The sequence below is a fragment of the Mustela nivalis genome (assembly GCF_964662115.1).
Source record: "Mustela nivalis genome assembly, chromosome: 12".
Lineage (NCBI taxonomy): Eukaryota > Metazoa > Chordata > Mammalia > Carnivora > Mustelidae > Mustela > Mustela nivalis.
In genome coordinates this window covers 45,786,209-45,808,204 of record NC_139031.1, presented here as the reverse complement: position 1 = coordinate 45,808,204, position 21,996 = coordinate 45,786,209, and the positions used below count along the sequence as shown (strand labels likewise).

The 21,996-nt window shown below is 42.9% G+C and overlaps 1 protein-coding gene across 3 annotated transcripts in view; it reads right to left on the bottom strand.

The window, feature by feature from the left end:
• Window positions 1-21,996, bottom strand: part of CPVL (carboxypeptidase vitellogenic like) — a 128,225-nt gene that overhangs the window by 67,822 nt on the left and 38,407 nt on the right. For 2 of the 3 annotated variants that reach the window (XM_082692870.1, XM_082692871.1), the window contains exons 4-7: window positions 13,796-13,910; window positions 12,742-12,800; window positions 10,884-10,963; window positions 5,978-6,044 (exon numbers count right to left, since the gene is read on the bottom strand). In XM_082692870.1, coding sequence (XP_082548996.1) covers window positions 5,978-6,044; window positions 10,884-10,963; window positions 12,742-12,800; window positions 13,796-13,910 — 321 coding nt within the window. The remainder of the gene's footprint in view (window positions 1-5,977; window positions 6,045-10,883; window positions 10,964-12,741; window positions 12,801-13,795; window positions 13,911-21,996) is intronic. The other variant, XM_082692872.1, reaches the window with a different exon arrangement.

The window sequence follows — 21,996 nt, the reverse complement described above, 5'->3', positions numbered from 1 at the left end:
CCGCCATTTTGAACGAGCTCTCCATAAGGCTACTGCCAGAGCCACCCATAGGCACGAAATCTTTCCTGGGAGTGCACACAGAGCCACGTGCTTAGAGAACAAGGGGCAGTGCCTCTTCTCCCCACCAACTCCCTGCCTCCCAGTGAGGACTGTTTTAGTATAACTTCTAGCTGGGCCCATGTACACTTGAGAGGATTCTGAAGTGTGTCTGCACCTCGAGAACAAGGGCAATCTTACTAATAGTTACTGGCTCGGAAAGGATAACACTTATAAAGAAAGTTAATTATGTGAATTAAATGCAGCTTGTTTCTCTTTTTGAAGTACATTTTTTTCATGCCTGGAGGAGGGTGATTTACAGACACATTTGTCTCTCTTTAGAGAAAATTAATTCCAGTTGGTGTTCTGGGCAGAAATGGAGAGAAGGGAAGGAGACAAGCGGTTCTTCCTTCGGCATCATGCTGCCTGCGAATCCCACAGCATGCCTGGTTGTGGGCTCACTGGGGTCCACGCAGCAGTGGCGAGGAGCCTGGGTCAGTCCCCACACGTTTTGCTACTATCTAGAACTTTAAATATCAACTTCTAAGCTCCATCATCATTTCTTAGACAAAGAAAGCTATTTTTTTTTTTTTTAAGAAGATTTCAAGAATGTCTGGATGGCTCAGTTGGTTAAGCATTGGCCTTCTACTCAGGTCAGGTCCTGGGAGTCCTGGGATCAAGCCCCGGGGGTGGGCTCCCTGGTAGGCAGGAAGTCTGCTTCTTCCTCTCCCTCTGCCCCTCCCCCTGCTCATGCTCTCTATCTCATGTTCTCTCTCTCTCTCAATTAAATAAATTTTTTTTAAAAATTAAGAAATTAATAGAAATCATTTCAAAAATAACAGGAGAGACAAAGCCACATCAACAAGTGAGCAGAACTTTTTAAATATCTCAGCCCCTGTCCATGTGCAATAGGCCATATGCTTTGGCGCAGAAATATATTAATGCAGCTTTTCACCATGAATGGTAGTAATAGTCATCATGTGTTGGGTACTCACCACAGCCATCACTCCATTAAATATTTGAGGAGGATTATCTAATTAGATGCTCAAAACAGTACTATGCAGTAGGTATTGTTATTACTTCCAGACTCCCTTGCACCAAAGTCAGGGAGCTGAAGAGCTGCTCCAGACCCTTCAAGCGTCGCGCTAACCCTCATTCGTAGTGCACAAATGGTAAGGATATTTAGGTCCCGTACATTTGCATCGAAAAGCAGAAAACCATTTTTGAGTTTACCATTTATTTTTCAAGGACGATTCTACTACTTCGGTGCCATTATTTGGTTGGCCTCCCTAAGAGTGTGCAGAAATTAATAGTTACAAAGAGAAAGGATTTCCCTTTCTGGAAAAATCTCTTATAACTTTTTTTTTTTTTGGTAGAAAGGATGGGAGGTGTTGCATTAAAACTGCAATTGTGGGGGCACCTGGGTGGCTCAGTGGGTTAAGCCCCTGCCTTCAGCTCAGGTCATGATCTCAGGGTCCTGGGATCGAGCCCCGCATTGGGCTCTGTGCTCAGCAGGGAGCCTGCTTCCTCCTCTCTAACTCTCTGCCTGCTGCTCTGCCTGCTTGTGATCTCTCTGTTGAATAAATAAATAAAATCTTAAAAAAAAAAACCAAACTGCAATTGTGTACAGATGCTTTACAAATATCTCTAGGTAACTATGCTTGAACATCTAGGAAAGTAAAATATCCCTGGAGGTGATCTAATCAAAAACCAAGCCTTCTGACTGTAAGATGAAAAGCAGAGGCCAAGAGAAGTTAAGGAACTTGTTTGGGATTATCCAGAGACGCAAAGCCAGCAATGAATCTCAGGTCTCCTGATCATTAACCCAGAGGTCCTTCCATTTTTCCATTCTGCCTCCTAGCCTTAAAACAAAAGACTGGATGGGACAAACTGGGCTGGAAAAACATAGCATTGTTCTAATAAAACAATCCAGCAGGGCATTTTTATTTAGCGCCCTTCCTTCTAGAACGAGAGGTGGCCCCATATTTAATGTATCCTGTATAGTTTGTATGAAGATGCTGCTGCCTGGCAACAGCATCTCTATCCCATGTCCAGCCTGCCCTCGTTCACATCTTCCTTCATCACTTGGAAGGCGTAGGTTTTTTTTTTAAAGTATTCATCCCGGCAGCAAAGAACGTAGAAAGAGAACTGTCTTTTTCCACACACATTTGGATATTACATGCATGAAACCACCAGGCAGACATGAAATACACAAATGTTTCACCAGAATTTGGCAGCTTTGCTGAAAGCCCAACATCACGGTTAACGACATCACCATGTTATGTGCGAGGCAGGAATTACACAGTAAGCAGATCACTCTTCTGTTGGAGGTAGAGACTGGGCATTTTCCAGGGTTGTTTCCAAAATGATGGGATTGTTGCTTCCTGCCACTTTACCCAACCTGCCTCTGAAATGGGCTGAAAGTCAAGGAATGGCAGGGAATTACTGGTAGAGGTCCTAAATGATCCTGACCAAATAATTGGCTTAAAAAAGACCTAAGTATGATGTGCCAAACTGTCAGAATGTCCTTCCAAACAGAAAGAAAAGAAAGCAGGTGGACAAGAAGGAAATTCCTAGTTCCGGTAACTTGCCATTCACTTGGAAAAACAGATTATTTTTTCCCCTTCACTCCCTTACAGAAAACGTCTGTGCTCTGAGCTTGCCCAGTACCCTTCCAGCCCTTCCTCTGATGCCATCACCAGCATCTTCCCTATTCTTTACTCATCTCCCTCTCCCAGGCCTTGTGATTCAGAAGGTGAGGTCCCCCTGTGATCTTCCCCCTCCCAGAGCATCGGGGTGGGCCTCAGGCACCATTATTACCAACCTATTTGTCCATGCCATTGATCCCTTACTAGTTCTAGAACAGGCATTGGATTCAATTGGATCACACGAGATTCAGGAATATGGGTGGACTATATGGGGAAAAGAAAAGTTGAGCTGATAGGCAATACTTGGACCTCTGGGGTAGGGTGGAGGGCCAAGGGCGCCGGTAGAAAAAACGTAGCTTAGAGAGAAACCAGTAACGTGCAAAGCCAAGTAAACAGATCAAGAAAGAATGAGACAAATTCCTGGTGACAATGTTTGAGCACCTAGACCCAGCCATGAATCAACTGATCTCCTGTTTTACTCAAGCCATTCTGAACAGGGTTTATGTCACTTTTAAGCAAAACAGCCTTGACCAACACATCCTTCCTCCTAATTCAAAATCCAGTTTAATGGTCACCCCTCTTCTGTTTGGCCTTTCCTGAGCATCCCACATTGAGAGGTAGCTGTGTGCACTCTCCTTGGGCTATTTGTCTTTATAGCTACTTCTCTGATAGTACTTTTCATTCAGTATTGTATTTCTGGCCAGGCTTTCAGATTTAAGGTAGAGTTAATATCTTATTCATCACTGAATTTCTAATACTTGTCCAAAGCCTCAGGTAGGGTAGTCACTTAACACACGTGTGTTGAGTTGAATTGGATCCTAACTACTATTTCAGTGAACATAGCACCCTTCAACAAGTTCCCATTACACTTAGAATAAAGTCCACAGTCCATCATGGGCCTACATGATCTGCCTGCTTCTCCTTATCTCACATCCTTCAACAGTGGCTCCGTGCTTTTCCATGAGCACCCCAAGTCTGTCCTCAATTCAGAGTCTTTGCGTTTGCTATTCCTCTTTCCAAGAAGGCTCTTCTCCAAGATAATTGTAGCTATAGCTCTACTACATGCTGCATGGGCTCTACCCAATCGTCTCCATATCAGAGAGCCTTTCTCTGACAATCTTATCCAAAATAGCATCTCCACACTCTATAACCCTCTCACCTGCTTTATCTTTTTTCATGCCACTTATCAATGCCTGATGTGTAGTACATTTTTATTTCCCCACTTACCACTGTCCTCACCTCTACAATATATGAAGGCAAGAAATCGCTTTGTTTTGTTCACGATTGTATATACCTAGCACCTAGGGATTCTGTGTCCTCAAAACAGTGGCTGTTATACATTTTGAAAATAAGCTTACATTTAAATGGATGGAAAAAAAAAAAGAAAAAGCAAACCCTAAAACTGAAGCCAACCTATACAAGTGAAACTAACTGTACATAAAATTATAATGTAATCATCCTAGGGGAAAAAATAGAATTAATTCTCATAACTTTTAAACCTATAGAGAAATGCAGTCTTAAGATAAAAGTAATTATAGCAAAACATATTGAAAGGAACTTGGAGGTTTCCTTGTTAGTAGTGGTTCTGATATAGTAATCAAAAATCACTGTTCACGTGTTATAGGATTCAGCCAAGAGGTAAATACAGTGATGCTGTTGGGAAACATGGTCCAAAATGTGGGAGAAGGGGTACACAAACACAGAATGGAGAAAGGAAAAATGAAACTTGTGATGTTGAATTAGAATTATGGGTATCACTTTGATGTCATTCTGTTCCCCAATTCTGCCTACAGAAAAAGTCGAAAAGAAATGGCATCCCAATAGCAATGGGTACACTTAGTGATCAGATCTTGGTTTTTAAATCCCATCCCCCATTAAAAGGAGCCAGGGTTCCTTGAAGAAATGACTGATTTCAGGGCAAGGGCAGGGAAAATAGAAGACAATTCTAGAGCATAGATTTGTGCCCCAAATCAAGGAAATGCTGAAAGACTAGCTGAGCCCTGTCAAAAAAGACAAGAGTCAGCCTGAAGGGGTTCCTTCTGAACAAATATGGGACATATGAAAATCAGAAATCATAATCATGGCAAAAAATTTTAACACATCAAACAGAAATAACCAACCAAGGGTCCACACTGAGATTTTTAGAAGTGAATAATACAGAAGAGGAGGGAAAGTTCTTCTCTATAGAAGAATACCAGATGATATCTGTAGAATTAGAATCTATCATTTTATAACCCCCAGTGGAAGAACTGATTCCAACAGGAGTTATCAATGAATGCTGAAACTACTGAGTGAAAGATATGGGGGGGGCAGATTTGCACGTGGTCTCACATTATTTATTAGTTTCAAAAGGAAAAAGGTACCTTTCCAGTGCAGAGGTAGGTGCCCAAGTTTATCACTGGACCAACTAATCAAGTTTATCATTGCCCAATGATGAGACAAACAGCTTTTATGTGCCTCCTGATGTGATACAACAGAAGGACACAGCATCATTGATGTAATGCTCTTGCCAAAATCTTCTCACTGGGGACGCCTGGGTGGCTCAGTTGGTTAAGCAGCTGCCTTCAGTTCAGGTCATGATCCCAGCGTCCTGGGGTCGAGTCCCACATCAGGCTCCTTGCTTGGCAGGGAGTCTGCTTCTCCCTCTGCCTCTGCCTGCCACTCTGTCTGCCTGTGCTTGCGCTCTGTCTCTCTCCCTCTCTCTCTCTCTCTAATAAATAAATACTTAAAAAAAAAATCTTCTCACTGAATCTAAGCACTGAGTAAAGGATCAAACTCAGAAAATGGGATATTCTACAGGGTACCTGGCCTAGGCTCTTCGAAATCATCAATCTGAATGACATCTACACCCAAAAAGGCAGAGAACAGGACATCTGGATGGCTCAGTCGATTAAGTATCAGCCTTCGGCTCAGGTCATGATCCCAGGATCCTGGGAGTGAGTCCACGTCAGGTTTCCTGCTCAGAGGGGAGCCTGCTTCTCCCTCTGTGCACCAACCCCCATCCTGTGCTCTCTCTGTCTTTCTCAAACAAAAAAAATCATTAGTAAAAAGCAGGGGACTGACACCTTAAACAACCCACTGTGATATACAAAACTTTAGGGAATCCTGGATTTATAATAAAAAATGTTATGGAAAACATTTTGGGACTAAACATAAATTTTTTAATATGGTATGAATCAATATTAATATGTGTGTGTGTATATTTGCAGACAGAATGCATGAATCACAATGTCATGATGTATTTCAGTCCTGATGATGTTGGAAGCATACAAGAAAACATGACTTCCACTTACCTCTCCAGTGGCATAAAAGTCATTGTTTTTATATTCAGGAAACAACAGGAAAAATTGAACTAATGCACTGCAAAAGAACAACAATAAAAAAAAATCACATGGCATCAGAAGAGCTTAGTGCTATGCTAGCAGATCTAACCCTTTGACAATAGGTTTCTCATCTGAACGAAGATGCTATTAGGCTGTGAGATCCAGTAGGCACTGTATTTGAAGTGTCATGTATGTGACATTCCACACTGTGGATGGTTAGGAAATAACTGTGAGCTTACTTTACCCATAAAAGTGAGTCAACACCCCGGGCAGGTTTCCAAATCTCTGGGTTACCAACCTGGACCATCTAGCTGTTGAGGGGACCCCTGAGCAAAGTGATATGAGCTTTCATCTATTATTATAGCACTTCTTGGAGGAAGTTCCACAAACCTTATGACCCCGTTAACCTGGATTTGTGGCGAACTAATGAGAACCTTACTGGCTTACCAACCTCTTCCTATTGGGGAACCCCGAGCGTTTCTAATGCGGTTCCCCAAATTTCAGCATTTTAATAACCCAAGAACAAAAAAGCTATAAAATGGCCATAGTCTACAAGAAAACCACCAAATGGCCAGATTTGGAAGTAACGGTACAATGGCATCTACACTCAAAAAAAACCACACTTTCTAAAGAATGCCAATCACCACTTCAATGAGTTATACTGAAATAGATTTAAACACTCAAGAAACGATTTCAAAACAAACAAGAAAAGGGTAGATTCGTGAATGACTTTCTACTTGACCAAAATCTTTCAAAAAGGAAACGAAACCTGCGAAACTTGGATGCTCTATGAGTGTGCTGACCTAGATCACGTTGTCTGAGAAGCTAGGCAGTGCCTTTGTTCCAGCTTCCTGCTGAGGGACTAAAAGCCATGAACTATCCAGCAAAGATGAAAGGCAAGAAGGCCCCGCAAAACCAGGAGGAGGAGAGAGTTCAAGGGTTACAGGGAGGCAAAACTGGGTCATTATAGTCGCCGTGATCCTGGCTGTACTTAATTTTCAAAGGCTCCATAAACATCCACCATTAAAAACCACTGTAGAGCTGTGGTGTGTTTCTGTATTTATTATTTATAGTAACTAAAGTTTTTGTAGCAACTAAATCTGGGAAGCTGTACTATATAGCTTCCATGTTTGTGCTGGCAATATGCTGGCTTCAGCGCGGAGATAAAAATAGGAGTTTATTTTTCACCCTTCCCTCGCCAGCCTTTAGGCTAAAAACTACTTCTCTCTCTTCCTGCTAGTTGGAATGGCAATAGACAATTTAATATAGTAAATCTCAATTAAGCCTTATGCTTTAGCTTAAAGCTTGTTTCCTTGGAGAATCTGTTAAAGTTGTCAAGGTTGCCAGCCTTAGCAAATAAAAATATAGGACGTCCAATTAAACTTGAATTTCAGATCCACAACAAATAATGCTTTGGTGTAACTATGACGCAAATACTGCATGGCACACACATAGAGTAAAAACATTATTCATTATTTATCTGAATTGAACATTTAGCTGGGCGTTCTACATTTCATCTGGCAATCTTAGTTCAAGGAGCTAACCTCTCCGTTGCTTCTAGCTCGAAAACGCCAGGATTTTCTAGCTAACATTACCAAGGCAAGGCCCTCCCTTGAGGAAGTTAAAGTTTTAATTTCACAAGAACATCAGAACAAATATTTGGCTAATCCTAGGAAGCCCTTGGTAGGCCTTTCTTAAATGCAAGTGAAGAATGAAAAAATGTAAATTTAGTAAGTTGGATTTACATGTGCTATTTGCTTGTTTAACTGTGTTTTAACTCCACTGTGTGTAATCCTTATTCCATGGTGAGGGTTTGCTTAAAAATAAAATCTAGAATAATGCCTACATAAATTTTCAAATTTTGGAAGGAGAGCTGCTCAAATCTGTAATACGTAATATACATGTGCGTGCACGTGTGTATGCATGTGTGCATGCCACGCATTTTTTCAGGCACAAGAGCTAGATGTCCCAGGAAGCAAGCCTCTGCCAGATGATTGTATTTGCTGACCTTGCTAGCACTGTGCCAAGGGCCTTGTCTAATAAGTTGAATGTTAGTCAAAGGCCATCTGGTGGCAAAAAGTTACATTAAAGGACAACAGGAAGAAACTGAGCTTGCAAAGGATGATGACTAGGAAGAAATTCTTCCTCAGATAAATTTTGTAAGAAGGGAAGTTGGTGGGTTCTGGACATGAAAAGTAGATGGAAATGATAATGCACTAGAGAATCCGGTGGGTTCTAATGGAGTCGGAGGCACAATAAATACAGGACGTTCCAAAGAACTGAGGTTAAGACAACCTAAACAAAAGTTCCAGACCAACAAAAGCTAAGCAAGGGGTAGCTTTAGTCACGAACAGTTCAACTGAAATACACACGGGGACAAGAAGTGTGGCCTACGGGTGGCCATCCTCCCATTCATTCCGTACCTAGTATGGCTGGGCCCTGATCTGCTCTGCCTGCGCCACTCACACAGTGTTCTCATTTAATATGCGAAATTTGTGTCATAGTCATTGTTACGAAGCTTCGTTTGGCAACTGATACTATTTCCTATACAAACCAATAGGTGGAACTGAACAATACTATCATTTCTATCTGCTGCTAAGAAACTAATACTAATTTCAGGTATGCCACTCGATGTGTAAGCACCAGAATGAGGACTATGGGGCTGGCTGACCACGCTGTTACCGGCACCAGGAAGGGCATCTCGCACAGCGCAGGCAATTGATAAACACTGGCAGAAGGAGAATGGCCCCAGATAGTACACTCCAAATCAGTTACTAAATTCAGTATTCTTTAGTACATTTATTTATTTATTTATTTATCACCTAAACCAGAGGGGCATTGTGGCCCAACAGCATATTCCAAATACCAAAACAATTGAATATTTAAACATGTTGTTAGTAAAAAATAAAAAATAAGCTTTACTTCCAAACACAAAGAAAAGCAGCCTTAGTGGGAATGTCAAATGCCTCTTTAGTAGGAATCTACTCCTTACAGCCTTGGACTATTAATAGTCAAAAGGAATGGAATTTTCAGGGAGGAGAAAAAAAAAAAAAAAAGAAAGATGGTTTTCAAAGGGAGAAAAAGAAGGTCCTCTCTTTAAACCTGTAGTAACCCGTTTATAGGTTTCAAAGCAACCTTCTTATTCCAAACACCCATCTGGAGAGCTGGAGAGAAGAATGTAGTCACAAAGGGAAACAAATCGTGTAAACTATAAAGGAAACAGCTGAAATCAGTTTTCTGCACTGCCCTTGATTAGCTATTTTCCAGTTCTAAGGGCCCGAAGCAAAAAGAACTGAAATGGCTATAAACAATGGATGCTTTGAAATAGGTTCTCTTTACATGACATGCAAGAAGAGATGTACCACATGTCAGCAGTAAATATCCACATGGAGGGTCAACGGGAAGTTGGGACCATCTCTGGGGGAGGGGAAGGAGAGACAGAAAAGGAAGGGCAGGGTTGCCTGCTCTGGCTTGGCGGGGACTGGAGCATTTCTTCCCCACAGAACCTCCGCCCTCTGGGTGTTTGCTAGTTAAACAACTGAACTTGTTTAGATTTAAACCTAAAGAGGGTCTGAGGGGGCGGGGAGGAATTGGGGGGGTGGGCGGCGAGAAGTAGGTTTCCTATCTGTAAAATGAGAGCACACGGTCACAGCTCATGGTGCTTGAGTAAACTCGTTAAGGACAGTCATCAAGATCATGTCTCTCTCTAAGGCAACAGGAGGTGCCTGAGCTAGGGGGACAGGAGGAGGAGCCCATGTGGAAATATGGCTAATTTGTTCCCAGACCCACTGCACCTGGAAGCAAAAGTGTAGGGTCCTAGCCCTTCTCCTGGAAACTGAGTGGAAGTGTTAAAATAAGAAGACATAGGACAAATGAAAGTGTAGAAAACAGCCACCATATTGTTTTCTGGGTCCGTAAGGAAGAGAGCGAGAACTATTTCCAGAGGAAAGACCAAGCTCCCCTTTCCTCTGTCCCCCAGCCATCTGCCTCAGGGAGAAAGAAAAATAAAACAGAAAACTTTGGTCAGAGTTCAAAAAACCCTGACTTCTATTAGATTCACTTTCACTTTAGGGATTCATCGGGTTTGCTCACTATGGTAGTTATCTCAAAGAATTCAGGACTTGATCTCTAGTAATAATTTACAGACTTGGAAAAACAGAACAGTCACTTACTTAAAAAAAAAAAAGTACTAAAAATAGCTGTAATGAATGTGAGTAAGAAAAAGAAGAAACTATATGGACTTTGACCATTGTTTTTTACAACTTTGTTTTCCTTCCATTTTTTTCTTCTTTTTAGTAGACGAATAATTTTATTAAGATAAAGGAAAAAAGTAAGAGACTAGCTAGGAAGCTGAGCTTTCAGCCTGGGAGTCATGAAGGAGAAACAAGCAAGGGGAAAACTATATTTGAAGGCCTGAGAGAGAAACAAAAGAAGCAAGCAAGCATCTGAGAAGATGTTTCCAGGCAAATGCGAAGTTAAAATGCAAGACGAAAAGCAAGCAAAAATCCTCTTGGGCATCTGGCTGAAAGGTCTGAAAATAATCTTTGAAGAATTCTGCTCTGTTTCTATTGTTTCTTCAAGGCGATTTTTTACAAAATTACAATCATACCTTAGGATTCCAGCCTTCCTTGTCATCTTCTCTGCTGGCCATGTGCACAATTATCAGTGATAAGTTAACAAAGGGGAAAATAGACCATGGGTGTGCGTGCCTGTGAGTAGGTGTGAACTTCTCACATGAAAGTATTCTTAAAATGTCCTGAAGAATTAGACCACAAGGACCAATCAGTAATACTTACACTATTGGATGGATTTCCCTATGAAAATAGAAACAGTTTTGGTCTTAAGAAGGTCAAGAGGGAACCAGGTCTCCTTTTACCTGTATAAATTCCGGGCGACATCATCCTCATTGACTGCATATCCCTGGGGGTCGTCAGTGAAACTGAAGCCTGTGCCCACCTGAAGGTGAAATGAATATGCAGGTGTGACACAGAAGCACAAGCCTCAGAGCCCTCTGGGAGACACCCCACAGGAAGGAAATCAACCTTATTCCAGATGCCAAGCCTCTGACCTTGGATTTTTGCCTCTAACCTGTGTGCCTTTAGCCACCCTCACAGAAGGATGCTGCATTGCCTCTAGCCTGTGTGCCTTTAGCCACCCTCACAGGATGCTGCATTTCACCTTTTCCCCTTCCCCTCCTCCAAGCCCAAATGAAATCTCAGCATGGGGCACCTGGGTGGCTCAGTCGGTTGAGCGTCCAACTCTTGGTTTCGGCTCAGGTTGTGATCATAGGATCATGAGATCAAGACCCATTGTCAGGCTCTGTGCTCAGTGAAGTGTCTGTTTAGGAGGCTCTCTCTCCCTCTCCCTCTGCCCCTCCACCACCCCTCCATCTTGCTCTCTCTCTCTTAAAAAAAAAAAAAAAATAGTACAAAACTCTACCCTGGGGTCAGTGGCTGAGCTGTCCTGTTTCTACCATGGGGACCCTGCCAGATGTTGATTTAAGGGGGAGGAATTCACCGTTCCTGGCCCCCATCACAGTATCAAAAGGACCAAAATTGTCTCCTCTCTGAAAGCTTTGCTTTGTCCTAACAAGAAGGAACTCTCTAGGCTAGAGATAAAAGAGAGAGAGAGAGAGAGAGAGTTTTGATTTTTCATTGGTGAGAACCTCTCTAGGCTAGAGATAAAAGAGAGAGAGAGAGAGAGAGAGAGAGTTTTGATTTTTCATTTCATTTTGATTTTTCATTTTCATGGCCACTAAGTCCCTTCACCTTCAGTTGGTAGGTTTTAAAATAAAGATTAGTTTTAAACTAGTATTTCCTAATACCTAGAAATTCCTAGACAGCTAAGTTGTAAAATTAAGAAGAAACTACCACTGATTTTTGTGTTAATAGTTTGTATAAGGGAATGTATAAGTATTTTTGTTTTTGTTTTCCCAAAACGCACAAGGCAACAGGACACTTCATTCCACTTGTGAAATACAAACATGCAGCTATAGACTAGGAAAGAGGCGGTCAAACTTGGTGCGAAAGGTGGGTAAATGGCTATGTTGGACTCCTTTTTCTCCCTATTTATCTGTTTTCTCTTTGAACCATGTGGGAAGTGAGAGAAATCAGAGAAATTAAAGGGTAAAGATACTCCTGCAGCAGAAGCTGACCCTAAAGTTACTCTCCTATTTTGATGTGTTTATTGGAATCAACTTCCGAAGAACTTCCGAGAATTCCACTTCTGTTCGGAGATGAGGCTCACTGTGCTAAATGAGACAGACCAGTTTTTGACTTTTTAGATCTAGAACTCTGTTGGAAAGATTAGGAATTCTAATACTATATATAATACTATATAATGACCCACAATATGGGAAAGCCACAGCATCAGTGGAAAGAAATTAATCCCTTAGCGTGGATGGTAGAATGTACTGAACAGGACATTTTGTAAGATTAAAAATGAGACGAGAAAAGGTAGCAAGCAAAATTCCCAAACTAAGATTTAAGTTAGAAAAACTAAATCCCAACGATGTGTTTTAATAGATTAAATTCTATTTCAAAAAGCAAAAAAAAAAAAAAAAAAAACAACCCCCAAAAACAAAAAAAAAACAAACAGAAAAACAAACAAACAAACAAACAAACAAAACAACCCCAAATCTCCATCCCCCCACCCATTTCTTAAATGTATTTTATATAAAGAAAAAAGACAGGAGAGGCCCACATTGACATTTCATAAGGCCATCAGATACTCACTGGATTGTCAACGTAAAGCATGGAAAGTGTGGTGGTCCAAGGAAAGTCTCTGGGACGCACTAGCAAAACAGAGAAGAGGTTTGAGACTGGGTCTTCAACAAGGCACCCCACCTAGGGCACAGCTTTGCTCAGGAGCCAAACAAGCCCACCTGTCCCCATCCTATCAATGAACTCCCGGTGTCCCTCTGACATTGCTTCCTACTCTCACAGTGGGGAACAGACACTAGTACCTTTTCCTTCTCCTCTCATCTTCTTCACTTTTCCTGAACCCAGAGTGTTTCTACATCCTTTTCTAGGATGAAGTTTGGAAACAAGACCCTGTGCAACTGGCTCTGTGGAAAAACTCATCAACAATATATAATATAAAGCCATCTGTCTGATCCAATCAACCCTTCTTAACATCTAATCCTTCTGAATCCTCTTCCTCCTGGCCAATACCAAAGAGAACAACTCCAAAAGAACTGGCAGACATGCCTTTTATACCTGAATCACAGGATGGGTCACCCTCCAAATTCTGACCCAGGAAAAGTAAACATTCTCCCCCACCCCCCACCCCCCAAAAATGAGATGGAGGTAAACTGGGGTGACAGCCAGATATGGCTCCTCCGCTCCTTCCTCTGGCCCCGCCCCCACCCACAGCATCTTGCTTCCAGGATAGCTGATCATTTATGCAACTGAACCCTACAGTGTTCAGTCTGTGTGAGTAATTAGGGATATAAATCTACCCATTGGTCTCATGCAAAAGAGCTCATCCAAAGAGTAATAGAAACCAACTGTTTTCACAAGCCCCGATTACTTGAGTCGGCAGCAGACTGCAGGAAAATAGCTTAGAACTTATCACCCAAATTTCAAGGGAGAAAGCAGCCCAGCCAGGACACTCACCCTGATGGCTCTTACTTCTTAGATAGACATCGCCAGAGAGCTATGCTTTTGTCATCTAAAACTATTATGCTCTTCCTTGTGGTTCCAAGCACACCTGAAATTTTTTCTGGAGCAGATATAAGGTTCAGGTGAAAACCTCTCCATAGGAAAACAGAGTCCAGGCAATACTTACAGGTCAGGTTGCTTGTGACAAAATAAGGCCCGTGTTCCACAAAGAGTCCAAACATGGATGAACCTCCGGGCCCTCCCTGCAGCCAGAGGGCCACTGGAGCAACCTCGGGGTCTACCTAAAGGGGTCAAAGAAGCCAGTGACCACAGAGTACTAAGCAAAAGAATACACTCAGGCAAACTTAACCAGATCCTGCATCGTTCGCTGCCTCGCCTGTATCTCCCAAAGCCTTCCCAGACCCCAAGCAAAGTACTGCTCATCTCTTGCCTTGAGTTAGTATTTGCTGCATAATGCCAGTATCTATTTGGCTCAGTTCAGTCTTTTCCTGCTAAGAGCCAGGAAACCCACCGAATATAGAAGCTTTGCCTTTGTATGCCCCTTTTATACAGCCTAGGGCATGCTTGTATTTTTTTTTTAGCTGTTTCAACTTGCATTGGACCAACATATTCCCAGAGAGGCACAGCAAAGAATCCTTCCTCCTCAGTGACGGTCTACTCGTTTCACCGGGAGCCCAGAGGGCTTTTCTGACTGGATTCACTAAAAGGATATTCACAAGGACAGCAGCCATTTCCTTCAACACAAGGGACCCGAGAAGAAGTGCACAGGCCTGGAGCAGTTTAGCCAATGCAAACAGCTGCAACAAAACCCCAGGCAAGGTGCAAACTGATTGAGCAGACAGGAAAGAAGTAAGAAAGAAAAGGTCATTGGCAGGGTTGGGATGACAAAAATGAGCTTTTGGCAGTAGAGTCAATACCATCAACCTCCATGCCAGAGGTTCTTTCTTTTTTCTTATTTCTTTATATATTTATTGAGCACCTCGTATGGGTCGAACAGCATGCTGGAAGTAGCTACTTAGCAGGGCAGTGAGTGAAACAAACAAATAAAACCCCACTTGATCTCTTCCAGCTTACGTTTTCATGGGAAATATAGATCATAAGTAAAGGAACAAACCCGATGATTAAGAATTGTAGAAAAGAAATAAAGGTGATGTTAAGGGAGTGGGTGAGGGGGTGCCTGGGAGGCTCAGTGGGTGCCTTTAGCTCAGATCATAATCTCAGTCAGGGGTCCTGGGATTGAGCCCCACATCAGGCTCCTTGCTCAGTGGGGAGCCTGCTTCCCCTTCTGCCTGCTGCTCCCCCTGCTTGTGCTCTCTCTCTCTCTCTCTCTTACAAATAAATAAAATACTTTAAAAGAGAGAGAGAGAGAGGGTGAGGGCAGAAAAGAATAGTGCTTCCTTAAAACACAAGTCATCATGGAAGGACTCAGTGAGACCCTGAGCTGAATGAGACCTGAGTTCTAGGACCATCCAGCCATAAGAGGAGCCAGGGAATGACGCCACAGGCAGAGGGACACGGGAGGGGAAAATCCTCACCACAGAAGAGAGCTGGGTGTGAGAGCGGTGAACGACAGGCCAGCTGGTCCTCAGTGAGTCCTCCAGAGCCATCTGGAAGGAGCTCAAAGTGGCTACAGAGAGACTCACAGTTGGATGTGACAGCGAGCACTCACTGGGTGTCGTGGCTCATTGGATGTTCAGTCAGCCGTGCTTAGCAAGCAAGGATCTCACTGCTTCAGCTCAGAAGGAAATGCTGCAACCCCTTGCTTAGCCGAGCCCCACAGACACCAAATGGTGCTTCATCCAAAGGTCTGAGTGGCCTAGGTGCGTCCACATGGACGATGTGAGAAGGTGTGGGCAGAGGCAGACCGACTCAAGGGGAGGCAATCTGGGACACCATCGCCAAGCACCTCGGAGAAGAGCCGAGCACAGGGTGCTAGCCGTGAGAACAGATGGGGAGAAGGATTTCTCTTCTCCAGTTACCAGAAGTCTGATATAGTCCTTGAGCAGCTTCAGAAAGGGGATAAGGGGGCCTTGCAGAAAGAGGGGTGGTGGTAAGACCAGCTGTAAGCTGTGAGCCCTTTGCCCCAAACTGGATTCAAATCCGGGCTTTATTGTCCACCAGCTGTGTGGCTTTAAGCAAGTTGTGTAAGCTCTCTGAACCTCAGTTTCCTCATCTGTAAAACAGGGGTCAATAACAGTACTTATGAAAAAAAATAATGGTACTTATGCCATTGGGTTGATGGGAGGACTCAAATCTACTCTTCCAAGTGTAGTGAGTGGCACAGAGAGCGTGTTCTGAACACGTTAGCTATTTCTATAATAAACACTATGAATTTATAGATGCTTTTAATGTAAACGATCTACAAATGAGAGAAGAGGAAAAAGGGGTTGTTGGGTGTTTTTCCTTGCTCCTTTGGCTGGTATCTTCCTGCTTGGTTTTTCACTAGTTAGACCCCTTGCCACAAGGGTCGCAAATGTCCATCAAGAATTCAAGAGAACTAGGGACTTGTATAATTTGAAGCAGGAAATACCATGATCATAGGCAGCTTTCTAAGGCTGCTGAGGGGGAGGAAGGGTTTGCCCTGGATTTTTAGCCACACAGATTCTGGTTCTACTTGGCCACAAAACAGGTGTGGGATCCGGGCCCTCCGGTCCTTCCAGTCCAGTTTCCTTATCCATCAAATGGCAACAAGGCCCACCTCACAGGCCTGAGGAACTGCATCATGAAAAGATACTGCAGACTCTGCTGGAATAAATAGAACCAGCTCCACCCTAACCTGCCTGACCCCCACCATGGGGCTTTGTTTGAATCGGTGATTTTTAGCTCCCCTCAGACCCTCCAACTCGCTCTTCAATACCACGCACTAGGACCACCTTCCACTTGTATCCCTGCAACAGGGGAGCGTGGTAGAGGTGGAGAAGCAACAGATCTCAACGAGAGCCGTTCCAGCCTCCCAGGGACGTGAGATACAGGGAGTCCACCCAGGCCAATGGACGCCCAGCCTCCACTTCCTTCCCAATGCACACAGGAGCTTCTAGAAGCCACGGTGTGGTACATGGGAGCCAGTGGTTCTCAATCTTGGCCAGCCAGTAAAGTAAGCTTTGTAAAAAACTGCTGCCTAGGCCCAAAGCCCAGTGATTCAAAATCAACTGGTCTGGGGTGAGGCAGGCATAGATGTTTTTGAAAGCCCCCCATGTGGTTCTGAGGTGGAAGCAGGGATGAGAATCTGTGAGGGCAAAGGAAGTTTGTCCTCCCGGGTGCCCGGGGCCCTCTGGTCTCTGCCCTATCCTCCCCCCTTGCTTTTCATGTCCCTTCCTGTGACCTGGCACAATGATGGGACCTCTGGGCTCTCAGAAAAATAGTCTGACCCTGAGAGGCCACACTACAAAGTGAAGTCAAACGCATCGGTGCCAAACATCTTTATTATGCAACTTTGAAGTACCCGACACTGCATTCTTGGAATGTTTCAATAATAAGCGATCAGCACACACACCTTCAACCTCAGCTGACCTTGCTCCTCAACTGTACTTTCCTCAAGTTGGTGAATGAGCTCAACAACCCCTAAAGAAGCCCTTTTTTCAAGAAAATGCCATGCACACATCTTTCTACTTTGATACACCCACTAACCTGTGAAGGAATACTGACTGTCCTTATTTGGAATGAAATGCAAAAGTCAGATGCTGGAAAATACAGGTTTACATATTCAGTGCTAAAATCCCAAGAGTTAGTTTTACCACAGAACATAGACTTCTGTCATATGAAATGACATCCTGTTGTCATACATAAAATAATAACTACATCAGTAGTACTGGCATAAAGTTATTATGTGCTAATTCACAGGGTGATCCCTTTAGTTCTCAATTGTCAGAATGCAGCCCTCTCTTGCTCTCCACCCCCAAGTTAGGAAAGAAAAGAAGTAAATGAAGACATCCTGAACAAAACCACATTGCAAAACTTCAGCTCAAATGAAGTAAGAAACAATTGGTCTAATTCGTTTATAGATTTACAAAGGCCAGGGCTTTCGAAGTATTTATTATTTTGAAGCTATAATTCAAGAGTGTATGGAACAAGAGAAAAAGGGCATTTATTTTTGCCAAAAGTTTTAGAAATTTTCCTTAAAACTTGTCATGTTATTTTAAAAAAAGCACTTATTCTTAACTAATAGTTTTTTTTTAGGATTTTATTTATTTATTTGGCAGACAGAAATCACAAGTAGGCAGAGAAGCAGGCAGAGAGACAGGGAAGCAGACTCCCCGCTGAGCAGAGAGCCCCATGTGGGGCTCGATCCCAGGACCCCGGGATCATGACCTGAGCTGAATGCAGAGGCTCAACCCACTGAGCCACCTAGGCGCCCCATTAACTAATAGTTTTTTAAAGGAGGTATTAAAAAAATCCCCGTTACTCCACTGCTCATGGCCCCAGAAATGATCATGGAGAGACTTAATCTTCCAGATTTTTCTCTAACAACCCCCCAACACATACATATATAAATATTTTGTAGATGTCATATATGCCATGTGTGTAAATACCTTTTTTTTTCCTGAAAATAGGACCTGGCCATATGTAATATCCTATATTTGCTAGAGTCACTTGGCATGTTACGAAAATCTTTTCATAACAGTACATATGATCATTTTATGAAACAGTGTGGCATTCTGAATTTACCACAACCTATTAACACATACAACCTACAACACTGAAAGGCACTGTTCGGAGGCTGGGGATGCGGACCAGCTCCCACTCATAGACAAGTAGGATACTCAATGGTGAAGAGCATGGATTCATGCACCAGACTGCCAAGGTTTGAATTCCAACTACCTTAATTTACAGCTGTGTGTCCTTGGGAAAGTTGCTTAACTTCTCTGCATCTCAGTGTCCTCTGTTTGAAAATAATAATGCCTATGTTATATGGCTGAGGTAAAGTTTCAAAGAGTTAATATATGCACAGCACTTAGAACAGTGCCTGGTACATCTATTTAAATGTTAGCTCCGATTATTTCTCTAGTGAGGTTGGAAGATGGGTAATAAGTAAGTAATTAAATAAGTGGGTAATGTGAGAGAGCAAGGGAAAGTCATTAGACCAACACTTATAGGCGGCATCTGGTCAGGGGCTAACATTTGAGCTAAGACCTGAAAGATGAGTGATCCCCTACTGATAAGCATTTATACATTTAACTAAAAAGAAAACAAAATCTGTTAATGTTCTTATAGGTCCAAGCAGTGTAGTAGGACCTGAGGATGAAGAAGGGACAAAGAGGGGCGCCTGGGTGGCTCAGTGGGTTAAGCCTCTGCCTTTGGCTCAGGTCACGATCTCAGGGTCCTGGGATCGAGCCCCACATCGGGCTCTCTGCTCGGCAGGGGGCCTGCCTCCCCCTCCCCTTCCCCCTCTACCTACTTGTGATGTCTGTAAAAAAAAAAAAAAAAAAGGGACAAAGAAATTCTAAATATAAGAGAAAGGCCACGGAGAGTCATACATAGTTAAGTGAGAAGTCTCTCTACCAACAGAAGAGTGTGGGCATACAGGTTCCACAAACCTGCACCTTTTGTTGGTGAGCAAGAAATCAGGGTTTTGCCTCAGAAGCCCTTGAAATTCTCCTGGTGACCCCTGGTGGCCAATTCATGAACTTGGACACTCTTTCCTCAGGGTCTTCCAGAATGTGAAGTCCCAAAGGAAGCAGGATATTTATTTAGTTTTTCAGAATCCCTACAGATGGAAGTTTCACAATGTCTCACATTAGCATGTTCCAATTTTTATTCATAATGATGGTGAACATATCTACTCTATGTCTTAATCGATTCTCAGTCCAAGTAAGTCAAACTCATTCATTTGGTTTGGCGTTTTAGACATAAAAGGAGTCTTAGAAACACCCAGTTTCGGCCCCCCAGGTGGCTCAGTCATCAAGCGTCTGTCTTTGGCTCAGATCAGAACCCCAGGGTCCTGGGATTGAGCCCGTTTCTCCCTCTGCCACTTTCCCTGCTTATGTTCCCTCTCACACACTCTCTCTCTAATAAATAAAATCTTAAAAACAAAACAAAAACAAGAACTAAAAAACACCCAGTTTCTTCTTTCCTCCTTGCTTCTAAGTGAGCACAAAGGAATCTATGTGAACACTAATGAAAGCAAACCGTGCTGCCCTATTTCTCCCCATGCAGACATGCTCTCCATGGATGGTGTCCCATAGTGCTGGGTCCTCCTTTTCACCCTGCTCCTCATCAAACCATACCCACCTTCCATTCTGTCCTCCCAAGCCCTCCCCTGTATTTCCTGGTAGAGATAACCTTCTACTCAAGCTTTACACATATCCCTGAAAGCAGTGAGTTCCTGGAAGTAACACTAAAGGCTTGCCAATTCTGGTACTCTGCAGTAACTTGATTGCATTTTATACAGAGGACAAACTGGAGTGACCCTAAGGCATCAGGTATCTCAGCAAGTATTAGGGCAACATTGCCTGCCAACACCCAGGGCCAGGTACATATTCTAGCCACCCCCACTCTCCCCCTGACCTACCCCATACTTTGTAAGAGAAAACAGCAACTGAACCACTAACAGATCCAAATCAATGATACTGCTTAAGATGAGAAGTGCAATTAGTAAATTAATTAAAGCTCCCTTCACACTTCTATATGCAGAGGCTGATCATTTGCTTGGTTTAAGTAATGTGTTCTGTCCTAATTGAAGTCATTAGTACCCCACGTAAATGTCTTGAAATTCCCCCAAGTAGGTTTGAATGGACTCCCATTTTGCCACACAGATCCCAGGTCAGTTGATACTTAAGCGCTACGCTAATGGTTTAATCAAAGCAGGGTTTTGTTATTTATTTATTTATTTATTTATTTATTTATTTATTTATTTATTTAGGGTTCTGTTATTTAAAGCAACTGGTTTTGTGACTAGAATTGTTAACTAGCTAACTAGTAACATTTAAGTTCTACACATATATACAACCTGCTTAAGACTAATGTGTTTTTTGAGCTTTACTTACAGTGGTTGGTGCTGACTTCTTGCTAAATCTTTCTTTACTTTGATTGTTGCCCCTGCACCATCACACGGAAAACGAACTCTCCCAAACACTTTTTCTGTTCTGAGTCCTTACATCACTACCAAGCTCACACTGACTCTCCTTGAGCTTGGAATCATCTCACCAGTCTGAGCCAACTTACACTCCACCAGGATCTTCTCTACCTTTCTCCTTCCTAACCTTTGTCCTTGGCTCCCATTCCTTCATGAGGTAGTTATGACTTCTCTATTGGTGCCTCCTGCCAGAAAGGTGGGATTTAGAATGAAGTGGGGTGTGGGATGGTTATTAGATAAAGGCAGGCCTGACTTTCCCATTCTTGATGCAAACAGAGAAGTGGCTGGAGAAGTTACTCACTCTCTTCTCCATGTGAAATTAGGCACATAAAAGTTTCTCCAGTTCGAATACTTCTATGGATGGAATGATCCATAATTTATCATTTTTAGCTGCTTTCTTCTTGTTTGGTCTCAACAACATTCTATTTTTCCAGCTCTCTGATGCCATAAGTACAATAATAGTAAAGAGAAGATAAACTGTGCAAGTCCGAAGACACATGCCTGTGACCTCCAAATCTTTGCTCTACGACTAATGGGTCTGCAGCCTTTTGGGGCAGACATATTTTAAGAGATCGGTTCAGACCATACCCCTTCTCTAAGAATGGACTTTCTGTTTCCCATTACCCATGTTTGTATCACATGAAACTGCACTCTCAGCTTTTAGCTGGTTGGACTAAGAAAGAACACCTGACCCCAAGTAGGGCAGTCACATCTGCACTGAGCAGAAGTGCTATTTGATGTCTGTTGATTGCAAGGTTCGAGGACAGGTAAAGCGAGAAACTGTAGGGTAGCCATCTTCCTCCAGATACCTGGAGAAACAAAGCACGTTGATCTGCCAAAACAGCAGAAGGAAGCAGAGATGAGCAATCCTCCGGTCTTGGACAGAATAAGGCAGAGACAGAAAGACTGGCTGCTGGGGTTCCTGATGCCTTTCCAGTTGACCCCACTTTCTGCCTTTGGTGTCTCTGGGCGGGAGAGAAGGATTTAGAATGGCTTGGCTAGGGATGCCTGGGTGGCTCAGTTGGTTAAGCATCTAACTCTTGATTTCAACTCAAGTCATGATCTCAGGGTCATGAGATCAAGCCCATGCCCTGCATGGAGCTTGCTTAAGATTCTCTCTCTCCCTCTCCTCGGCCCCCACTCCCTACCACAAACACATAGTCACTCTAATTAATTAATTAATTAATTAAAATAAAGAATGGGTTGGCTCTATTAATTGAGATCCAATCAAAAGACAGAAGCCACATAGTAATTTTAATTTTTAAATTTTCCCATCTTTAAATTAGTTATTATTA